Source organism: Condylura cristata, unplaced genomic scaffold (genome assembly GCF_000260355.1).
Source record: "Condylura cristata isolate star-nosed mole 26May11 unplaced genomic scaffold, ConCri1.0 scaffold00011, whole genome shotgun sequence".
Taxonomy (NCBI): domain Eukaryota; kingdom Metazoa; phylum Chordata; class Mammalia; order Eulipotyphla; family Talpidae; genus Condylura; species Condylura cristata.
Genome location: NW_004567112.1, coordinates 46,214,202 through 46,226,325, shown reverse-complemented (window position 1 = coordinate 46,226,325; position 12,124 = coordinate 46,214,202). Strand labels below are relative to the sequence as shown.

General features: G+C 35.1%; 1 protein-coding gene across 12 annotated transcripts in view; it reads right to left on the bottom strand.

The window, feature by feature from the left end:
- ANK3 (ankyrin 3, node of Ranvier (ankyrin G)) overlaps window positions 1–12,124 on the bottom strand; it is a 307,389-nt gene that overhangs the window by 9,571 nt on the left and 285,694 nt on the right. For 9 of the 12 annotated variants that reach the window (XM_012723584.1, XM_012723582.1, XM_012723586.1 and 6 more), the window contains 2 exons: window positions 11,385–11,475; window positions 9,101–9,479 (listed from right to left, as the gene is read on the bottom strand). In XM_012723584.1, coding sequence (XP_012579038.1) covers window positions 9,101–9,479; window positions 11,385–11,475 — 470 coding nt within the window. Of the gene's footprint in view, window positions 1–9,100; window positions 9,480–11,384; window positions 12,064–12,124 lie in introns of all 12 variants that reach the window. The other 3 variants (XM_012723593.1, XM_012723595.1, XM_012723592.1) reach the window with 2 other exon arrangements.

Sequence of the window (12,124 nt, the reverse complement as noted above, 5' to 3'; positions counted from 1 at the left end):
TTGAATGTTGCATTTTTAAATTGAAAAGAGTAACAATCTAATAAGAGAAAAGAAATGAAAAACAGATGTTTTCTCTAGGAGATGGAGATTCATTTGCTGAGTTACACTACTCAGTGATAAGTTTGGGTCTTTAACAGACATACTGTTGCTGTACAGTTATAAACCTAAAGAGGAAACCACCTTTAAGTTAAGATGGAGAAATACAGACTTCCCTGAGGGCTACAAGCATGTTGCTGGTAGATGTGGTGTGGTAACACACACCTGAAGAGATGGGAACCTGTATTTCTGATTCGCAGTGTTACCTTAATAAACAAATGATTTTTCAAAAGCCATAAAATGTTGTATTTGATGTACATTGAACTGAGCATTTTGCCATTCTTCTTTTTAAACTCTGCACATTTGTTCTTTGTGTCCAAGGAGGTGCTTGGCTACAGGTAAAACACAGGGAGGGGACAGGGCATCATTGCCAAGGGGTTTGGTGGTGTATAGGGTTTGTTTTTTCTTATGCACTCAAACCAGCAGATTCTAACTATCATAAATGAAGAATGTTAGCAAGAATTCTTTTTCTTTGGTTCCAATCAAATGCATAAGATGTCAAAAGCAGCAAGATGCCTTAAGCTACCACACCAAAGATGCCAGCCCATTAGCAGCGTTTTCTAGAGAGTTCACAAATCTTTTATCCTCTTTCTCTTTGGCAGTCCCTCTCCATTACCACATCATCACGTTTTCTCTCTTGTGGGATAACAATTCGTCTTATTACTTTCCGAGTGATCTGTAGAAAGCAATAGTGAAAAGTACAGGTTTTTCTGTCTTCAATTTCAAGATATGACACTACAGTGAACAAAGATCTGAAAATCTAAATTCCAAGAGAAACATGAAATCCCAAGGATGATTACTTTTCTGGTGATGAGGTTGCCTTCTTCATCAGTAAATTGTTCTTCTGTGACAGATTCACCAGGAATGGTTTTTGCTTCCTCTCCCTAAAGGAGGTGGCATAGAGATTAGCAACATCCTAGATGGACAGATCTCCACACCTCTCCATACACCACACACATGCTCTGTGGAACTGTAGCAAAAGGTGGTATAAATTCTACTTTTTACTCCATTTCTGGCTGTCTAATAGTCAATCGCATGCAAAACATTGAACACCAAGTACATAAAAGATTGATGTTAGTAATAGACTCCAAGGTGGAAGAATTTGAAAACAGGAAGTTAGATGATGGAGTTGCATGAAGTTTCATTTGTTGGTGAAAACAATCTGACAGATGAGTAGATTACGGACTTGGTAAACTGAGTATAGTATTTCTTCATTAATCCAATCAGCTCTTTTATTTTTGTGGACAAGCATTGTCTAACTTCAGTTTAGTTAGTATCTTATTTGGGACATTATATATTTTTACAACCATTTTTTCATTTAAGAATTTCTAAGGATAATACCTTAAAGTGCTATCAGAAAATCTCAGGGTCCAAAGAAAATCTTACTCTTTAGGTTGGGCCTTTCAAGATCCTAAATAAGAATAATGATCTTCAAGTGACTCATCACTTGTGATGACTGATTAAAGATAAAATCAAAGCTAGTGTCTAGTATCTGATTTAAAAGGGGGAAACTGGTAAAATTCTGGTCATTTTTAAAAATAGTAAATTAGCTCACCAACTTGGGACCTTACTTTCCTGCTATAGAGAGCTTGGTAGATTTGACTTCTTAATTATCTTTGTATTAGCTCTGATTACATAAGGAAAACCACCCAGATTGTAAAAACAGGAGTGTATTTGCAATACATTAGTCTTCACTGGTGATCAACCTTAGGTTAGTGCCACATACAACTTTGAGGGACCAGGACAAACACCTTAATTGCACATAGATTCTAGGGATGGACTGATTAATTGGTACAACTTGTTGAAAAGTTGACTTGGATAACTACAATGCACTACAATGTTGCTATTGTGATAACCTGTAGGTTTTTTAAAGATTTTGAAAATTTACGCATACAGAACTGGGGTACAGGCCAGAGGTATAGGGGCAGTGAGAAGATTCACCAGAGACAGAGTAGGGAGCAGAACAGACTGACTACAGTGCTGAGGGGAGCAGCAGGTAGGTCAGGGGTGTTCTACTGCACCATGTGCATCACCTCAAGGGTAGGTGGGGATCGAACTCATGTTGAAGTGGCTTTAGCTTCTTAGTGCTGTGCTTTAAGGGCTCGGTTTTTGTTTAAGTAAAAATTGTTGATCCTAAAAGCCAGTTGCATCCTGGGGTGGCCAACTTTCCAACTCTGTTATTTCATGGAAAACTGCAGTAGCTCGCCAGCCAATGGTGAGAAAATCCTGATTACTGTGTCACAACTAATAAAAAGGCAGTTTAGGGCTCCCCACTGGTGGCGCAGCGGGTTAAAACATAGCACTAGGAAGCTAAAGCCACTTTCGCATGAGTCCCCATCCCCGCCTGAAGGTGACCTACATGGCTCAGCAGACCTCTCCTGACCCACCCACTGATCACCTCAGCAGTGTACTTTGTCAATCTGCCTGTTCTGCTCCCCACTCTGTCTCTGGTGAATCCTCTCACAACCCCGCACCTCTGGCCTGTACCCCAATTCTGTATGCATAAATAAATAAATAAATCTTAAAAAAGAAAGCAAACAACAAAACACAAGATTTAAAAAAAAGGCAGTTTAGCTTTGAAATGACAGATGTGTGATCCATTCTTACAACATGTAGGTTTATGGAGTAAAACAATGGGGAGGACATGTAACTTACTGTCTCACTGTGGCATGGGTGGGATGAAAGTCAAACATTTCTTGTTGTTCATGTTCATTCTGATTCTTGCTTATGATTAAAGCATAGTTAAAAGGTGAAAGGAAACTAGAAAAATCTAGATGCCTACAAGCATTGAAGTCAAATTAAACATGAGTTAAGATATCCTGATGTTTGAATGTAGATATGTCAGGAGTCTCAGAAAAAATCCAATAAAATGGAATTCAGGTAAATTTTTAAATTGGACTGTCTTTGAATGGGAAATTCAAAGAACAGAAGCCCTACTTATAAATAATCCTTATAGGTTGTTGATCTACTCTCTATATAAGCATTTTCACCACTTCCTACTGAAATTTCCTAACATTATGCATAATTAAAGATAAATTTCTTAACTATTTAAAATTATGCAATAATAGTCCATTACTACTTTAATACCAAAATACCTTAAATGATTAGAAACTCACTAAATTGGGGAGTGGATTTAGATAGGAGATTATACGGGAACTTAAATATAATTTTTAAATGTTTAAATTAAACATTTAAAAAAATATATCCAATATCATGTTATAAGGAGAGCTCATTGGGGACTGTTTAAAAGTTCTTGTAAATAGTTTAATGGTATCTTATCTAGCAATATCTCCTGCCTACTTTTTTCTTTATCTCAAAGCAAAATTACAGCACACATGGTATCATATTTTTCATCCTTGGTGGCCACTTTAATGAAGACTAGATGTACTCATCTCTGGACTCCTGCTGGAAGCATTGTATTTAATAATTTATGTTTAAAAATTCAAGGAAAGGAATGTAAAGAATAATATGATAGATACATCAACTTGTTTTGATGTAGACACTTGAACTTTCCAAACTGGGATACTAAGGATAAGAATAGTAAAATCCACTTTTATATTCTCAAAAACATACCTGCTGGGGATGTGTGTGTACATGTAGTACACTTTATATACCTAAACATATTAAATATGTATGTAAAGACAATCTGCAAATCTGAACAGGGTTAATTTTAATTGGGAAATGGAATGGGTAGATGAGACTTTACATGTGCTTTTCCCAAATCAAGTAATTTGAAATTATATAAACTCTTATTTGGGAAGTAAAGAACTTTAAAAATAGAAATAAAACCAGTTTATTTAGCACTACAGTAACTGTACCTTTTGCTGAGTTTGCTAAGCAAATAAAGTAAAAAGGTTCACAGGACTGGTTAATATACTTAAATTGCTGCCAAACACATAAAACTACTATACTATCAAATCATATAGAAATAAATATGACAAAAACCTAAAATGAGTTAGTTGCACTCCACACTAACAAATGTAAAAGTAAAATGAATTTTATAAAAGATGAATCCATATATGAAATTAAAATGAAAAATCACTTGAAATTATACTTTCATCCTACTTATTACACTACATGACTAGCTAAGATGACAGATTTGTTTAGACTGTGGTAAAGGAACCCTGAGCACACCTTCTGTTGTTACTTCCCAGACATAACTTACTCTGGAGAGATGGAACAATTCCAAAATATTTTTCAGTCCTGAGATTCTTGGTGCTTGGGGATTACTATGACCAACAGTGAAGATGGTGAGTCAGTCCAGGTTTGGACAGACTCCTTCTAGGAGAAATTCCCACTGGAAAGGTCTAAATGGCCAACTGCCTAATTTGATCTAGGGAAACATTCCTTTTTTATTTGGTCTGGAAGGGAAATAAATGTATTCCCCTTCTTTTTCCATAATACTACATTAACTGGAAGACTGGGGATTACATTCTGGTCTCTGAACTGCTACTGCCCTGTTGTGTAATTTTGGGCAAAACAACTCTAAGCCAGTTCTTGGTTTTGTCTTCTAGAAGTGAACCCTTTTAGTTTCAGTGATGCCTGTAAGGTCCTGAGGTTCTCATTTAGTTTTTGATAGAGATGTTTCCAGTGTATATTTAGCACTGCAGTCTCGAGTTAACTTTAAGTTAAAAAGAAACTAACAGCTAGGAATAAAGAAAAAAGCAGCAGCAATATGATCCTTTTTAATTGCCCTGCAAGTATGAAGAGAAACAAACTAACCAGAGATACTTCTAAATCGTTTGTTAGACTTTGTGGTCTCTTAAAGGCATTGAATTACATATGTTCTTATTTATAACTTGCTCCTTCCAACAAAAACTATGTCAAAGCTAACTTGATAATGCATGCTTATAATTCTTGAAGTCCAAACGAAATAACCGTCACTGACTTTCTATAGAGGAGTCATTATAGAAAAAAACAAAAAAATAAAGGGAAGCAACTGTGTATACATAACAAGAGTAGGTCAATATGCATAAAAAAGCAAGTTAAACAAGATACTATGTCGGATGTACCTTTCCTAGATGGTCACATTAAAATATAACTTTAAAGTTATATAAAATGTAAGTCTTTAGGTTCAGGAAATGACAAACCCTGAACAATGAGTATGGCTTTAACACCTTCAGAAATAAGTTCAAATTAAATATTTTCTTCAGGAAGTGTGTGGGAAGTGACTGAAGGGTTTTATAGAGAGAAGTTTGAAGACTTGCAGATATGCTAGACACAAATATGTATTTTCCTTGCCTGTGTGGAATTTTCAAAGACACAATATATATTTTTTTCAATAGCACCCTGTCAAAATTTTGATTTGAAAAGAAAGTCCTTGTCTAAATCTTAAATGTTTCTAGAATCTCAGCAAAACTACTCCAACAGGTTGGATACGTTAGCCAGCTTTTCTTGCCTCTATTGAGACTCTTGATACCCTGAAGTTAGATAAGTTCGACAAACGGTTTTCTGTAGGTATTTCACTTGTCCACTTTGTACTTTCAAACTAGAGCTGCCACTTAAAGAACTTCAAGTTGTTTTGTACCTATGTTTTGAAAATGGCTGTCAAGTTTTCTATACTCATTGTCCTAACACCAAGAAGGACAAGCAGCAGACAGATGATAACAGGCCTTACCAGGCATAAGTCAAAAGGCCTTTGTGGGGGAAATAGCAGTTATTTATCATGTTCAATTGTGCTATACTGGGAGGAATTAGTTTTTAAGTTCGAGTTATTTTTTTCCCTATATTTAAAAATATATCTTGATTTTTCTTTGTCAAATGAAAACATTTGAGAAATTTTTACTTGATATACATTAGTCACATACAACTCCACAAAACTGAGAATGAGGAACTAGCTTTCAGTTAAAAACTGTTAATAGGAATTTGACCCAAGAAGGGAGCCTTTAATTCTTTATCTTATCTCAGATCTCATTATAGCCTCTAAGGCTATCTGAAATATCCTTTCACCAAGATAAAATCATTCACGCATTTAACACTTCTCCAAACAAAACAGGATACAAATGTCAGGAACTGTCAGATACAGTCACAGCTTCCACATGACAAATACAGGCCGCAACAGAATACAGAATACTCACTACCATGCAACATGACTTCTTCCTTTCAGTTACAAAGAAACATATACATAACCGCTTGCTTATCAAGCATGCTAAATTTTCAAGACCATAAAAGGAGTTTCTGATAATGCAGCAGCGCCCCATAATATTCCAGGTATGGGGATACCTTTATAATCAAACGCCGGCGAATAACTCGGGTAGTGACTCTCCGTTCTTCCTCTGAGCTTGAATCACTCTCACTGTTTCTAAAGTCCTGATAAATGTATTTTTAGTATAATTTTACCATCACACTTACTAAGAAGGGAAATCAAAAAAATTATTTTTACTTGCTGTTCCCCACCCCTCCAGCCCCAAAGGAAAAATTATGGTATGTACTTATGAAAAAATCTTAAGTTTTGAGTACAATTTCCAGTGAAATGACGTTGTATGTAAACATATGAAATACATAAATTATCTATGCATACACATGTATAAAGCATATGGAAGTAAAAATAAGTCATACATTATTCAAAGCAACAATAGAGCCCTTTTGGCATCAGAAACTATGTTACTAATTTGAAGAAGCATTAATATTCACTTTATACTAGTTTTGAATTACTTGATTTGCATATATAACTTTATAGTCGAGGCCATGTTTCACTTGATCTACCAAAAAAAAGGCAGATCAAATGAATGAAAAATATAAAACAAAGGTTAAAGTCTGATTTTTAAGGAACCACTATGGAACTAGAATGGAAGGAGTATCTCACAGATAAGAATGTTACCGAAAAGAATACAATAGTTGCACAAAAGAAATAATTTCCATGTTTCCTTATTCTATGCCAAGGATATTTCCCTATTACTTTTAAAGAATGTGTGGAAAAGGACCAAGTTCAGCACACTTAGAATGGCCTATGTATTATGAAAGGAGGCCCTGTATTGTCTCAGAAAGGTAGAAAAAAGGTAATAGGAATTCATAGTGAAAGAATTACTAATGAGCATTCAGGCATTACTAAATTAGGTAAGGCAAAAGGAAAATTATTCTGAGTATCCATATAGGACATTTAAATTGGGAAAAGGTTTCACTTGGGTAAATTCAAAAGCAGAATATGTTAATGCACACATAACAAGCCTGTATGTCCATTCTTGCATAATCATATCAAAAACCATCTGAGACCAGCTTCCTGACATGTAAGTGGTCATTTGGTCAATGTAAGGTTCTGTTTCCTCTTTTGGAATCTCTGCTAATCTTAAAGTGAATAGTACAGATAGTAATCAAATCTCATTCAGGATTCCTTTGAGAGACTGTGTAGCAGTTGGCAAAGTGGGAAACTAGAACACTTGGAATATTTTAGTACTTCTGGCCATCAGTGGAAAATAGCAGAATTTTACCTTGTAACAGCAGGCAGTCATCCGTGTAAAGGCTGCACCTGGACTTCTGACCTGATTTTCAGGGGACAAAAAGGGGGCTGTTTTCTGATCTCACATGTAAGATCACCTAGGTGGTTGTTACTATCCTGTGGTCTAGCCACAAAAGATAGACTAACTCCATTATGAATTTATATGCCCAGCAAGTCTTTATACATTGGGTGGCATAATGACATAAACGTAACTATAAGAAATCTCAAACATTTTCAAATAGTAATTATTTCTCACTAATGATGAACTCAGCTGAATTTCCATTTTGAGATTAAGACTTATTTTCATACCCTCTGTATGTCTTCTTGGCTCCCTGCGGCCAGTATGTATGCAGATGTAGTTGCAAAGCAGTACAGATTCGTATTTATAATTTGATTTCAGAACATCTCTATGGAATTTTAATGGGCTTTTACAGAATAAATTTTCAAAGTTAAAACATCACTGTTACTGCCTCTTCCTATTTCGGTACACTCATTTTAAAAGGGAACATTTCATCTAAAGGCATATACTGTTTAAATATACTGTGGCTTTCTGTCTTGAGTTAGCTCTTCTTCAAAACCACGTTTAGCAGGAAGGGTGGAAGAAAGCCCTGAGAATTTTACTTTCTCACTTTCCCTCACTAGTAAGTAGGAAATTGGTAAAAGATAGCCTGCAGAAGGGAAAAGGAAAGTATGTGATTAGTTGGGTAAGCTGATAATTAGCTACATAGTAATTGAATTTTGAAGTCAAATTAATCCTGGACTTATTTGTTTTTCAATGCTAAACTTTCAGTACTAAAAGTGATATTAAATACCTATAGTTTAAAACTTACGTCTATTGCACAGTTCATGAAAATTACACAATGCGAGAGCAAAAAGCAGGGAAAATGTGGAAAGTGAACTGATTCCTTTTTTCTTGTATCTAAGTTATATTTTCAAGTTATTTTTGATATCTGCAACTGGCAAACTTCAAAGAAAAAAAAGATCTGTTATATCACAAATAAATGCAAGTAGAAATAAGTAATTCAGTAATAATGCTTATATAATTTATCACCTTAGTTTACAGCATTCAGAAATTTAAAGTATCTAACAGTGATATAAATGTACCACATTTTAGGAACTGCATTTCTTCAATATTTAAAGCAGACTCCTAGGCTACAGACCTTATAGAGTAGAATTCTTAGGATGGTTTCATGCCATTGACTTTTTAAATTATGCAAAAGCACCAGAAAATTGATCCCCCTTCGATAGGAAAGAAGACTGGATTCAGAATTAGGAACCTAAACCCTAGACAAAATAATCCTGAACCATAGGCAGTTATTTAATAAAAAGTTTAAAAATTTTCTAAAAGTAATTTTTCAGAAGGGAAATACTTTTAAATTGCTCATTCCATTTCTCAATGAAAGAATGTATGATCAAATAGCACGTTTTACTTTATACTTCCTTTACTTCAATTTTCAATCACACATTATTACATTTATAGTTTGGAAACAGTAAGACCCCACATTGTAGGATTAAAGAAGTGAAGCATCAGTACTGTGTTTTAAAGTGACCAGGGCATACTGGACATACCTTTTGCTCAGACCCACTGGACCCCTCTTCTTCATGGAGGTTAAGTCTTGGTTTGCCATCTGCAGGAGAAGTCCTATTCATCTTTTTCATACCAACAGGCACACAGGGTTTAGGTTCTTCTATTACAAACTTGCTGGTTTCTTCTAGAGATTTCTGATATGCTGCTAGTGATGACACTGGTTCCTCAACATGGCCAGATCCGTGTATTTTTTGTTTCAGAGATTCCTTAACATTCTGTTTTCCTACATCATTTTGGGATTCTGGAAAGTAAGGTTTTGTCTTTGCTTCTAGAGTAACTTCTGCATGGCTTCCATTTGCTTCAAATTTTCCAGGCTCTCCTTTTAGATATGAGGTAATAGAATCTCGACACTGATCAGGGCTGCAAAGGGTAAAATACAGATGTTTGCAAAGGTAATCTATAACTAAAAAGGGGCTTCAGAAGCTCTAATAAGTTATCATGTTTTAAATGGCTTTTGGAGACATAAAATAGAAAGGCATGGAAAACAATCTGATTACTGGATTTTAAGGGTAAGGATCCAGATCTCTGTACTCAAGTCCCACCCAGATTAGTTATTCTACCATTTGTGGTGCTTGTTTAATTGCACTTCTATACTTAGGGCTATGTATCCTTAAAATTCTGAAAACGCTAAAAGATATAGCCTTCTTTTGGATTGGTATAGAACTCTGTATATATCAAAAACACCTTTTTATGTTGTCATTGAAATAACTGCTGAAAAACAAACCCGTGATGAGAACTCTAGCATCCTCAAGAACCCCAACGTTTAGTCTTTGTATATTCATTTCCATATGCAAATTCTGCCATAATGCATTTCCAATGGAAATGTCCTTACTTGTTCTCATCTTCCTTTATTTCTCTCATGACTATTTTTGTCTCAGCAATTAAAAATTGTTGTATGCCAACATTCTTTTCATTTCTAGGTTTACTAGTTTTCGTAAGCATTTTTTTATCTTGTAGCTTGTGCATTGTTTTTAGTGTTTTATTTGTAGAATTCTGAAGGCAATGGTAGCACAATGTGTATAATTTATGCATATGTATTTTTAAATGATCCTAGTGTATTATGCATATGTATTCTTAAATGATCCTAGTGTATACCTATAAGGCAATGCTATTAATTCCTGCTGTGCAACTATAATGTGACTATATCTGAACACAAAATTAGTACTATGTGTGGTCATTTTAGTTGTCTTTGGAATGGTTAAAAACAGAATTCAATTATGTTAACATTCTTTAAATAACTCCATTTTGGGGGGGGAATTTTTATTGAGTGAGAAGTTTATCAGCAAGATGCAAATAATGACATATTTTTCTGTACCCATTTATGTTTGTCAATAGTTGTCACTGAAGTAAACTATGTTAACCTGATGTGTATAAAAATAGTGCCTATTACTACTCCAGCTAATTGTATCAGCATTTGGTGTGAGGTGAACGTGATAACTACTGCATTACGGAAACGCCACTGTATCAGCATTTGCTAAGTATGCTATATGGACTTTCTTTCACAATCTGTGAACCTCTTTGAGGATAGTAGTAGTAGTAGTAGTCTTAACTTTGAAAGCTCCAAAGTGGCTCACTGTAAACCTAATAATAGTGAAATATGAACCAACACCTAAGGGAATTACAGTAATTAATAAAAAAAAATTTACCATAGTAATATTATTTGGAGTAAATAAGTACATGCGCTTTTAGAAATTAGTAAAATAATGTAGAAAACATGTGTTTCTTAGTTTAGGAAGATGGCTCTTTTTGCTTCTCTATTTTCTACATTGATCTTAAAAAATGTTGCTAGATTATGGAGTTGAATTGATTTCTAAAAATTATGCTGATTTTATAGAATTTAAAAATATATTTAGTTTGTGGACAGGAAACAGTGAGAAGAAATAAATGCTTCTGTTTCTAAGAGACTCTGAGTTGTAGTACATTTTTAAAATGAGCATTACTGGCCGACTGAAAAGATTAACGCCACAAATAATATACTAGCCAACAGTAGTTTTCCAAAGTAAAGGGAACACATCTTTTGCATGTATTAAAAAACCCTCAGCATTTTTCTTCAGTCTATCAATACATTTAGTAATTGTGTTTAATATAACCTTTACCCTCTTGAGATGAACAGAATATGCCAAGAGAATACACCAACAATTGAAGCAGGTATTCACAAACTATAATAATGATTTCAAAGAATAAATTGCTAAAAACATACTTAAAAGAAACTATACTAACATGTGAACCTTGTTTCATGTTCCTTTTTCTGAAACAAAGTCATACCTGTCATCCAGACGATCTAGTAACCCACCAGTTATTCTTCGAGCCTGAGAGGGGGACTCGAGGGTTCCACTTGAGGTCTCGTTCTGCCAACCTGTAATTGAAGACATTTCCAGTTCTGCTTGCTGAACACCTTTAAGAATAGCCTGGACTTTTTCTTCTGTCATCTCCTCAGACTCTATTCCTTCTTCAAGCTGAATGTCCTCAAATAGAGATTTGAGTTTTTCTTCCATCATCTCCTCATCAGGACCAGATTTTTCTTTCTCATGCTGCTCAGTGCTTATTCCTAATTTTCTAATATGTTTCAGTGGCTGTGCTGGTTTAACATCTTTTGGAACCTCAGCCATACTTCCAAGGTATTGAGGATACTCACTCAGACAAACATTCTCCAACTGGCTCTCATCTACATCCACTGCTTCAGGCAATTCTGTTAAAGGCATTGAGTCTTCAAGTTTGCTGTCTTCTAAGGTAGTATCTTCTGCAGTTACAACTGGAGGTCCATCTGCTGAATGGTCTATGTTTCCCTGGGATGGTACTAGCCCATCACTCAGTCTACTGGGGGTTCTAAAGGGAGATTCTATACTAGAGAAATCACTAAAATAATCATCTTGCTGGAAAGGGGTGGGTGGTGTGTAGTGCAACCCTGTGGGAGTTTCCAGTTCCATTTGAAGGGAAGGATAACCTATGGAAGACAGTACATTTGGACTGACTGTAATGAATTAGAGAACATCAAACAAAAACAC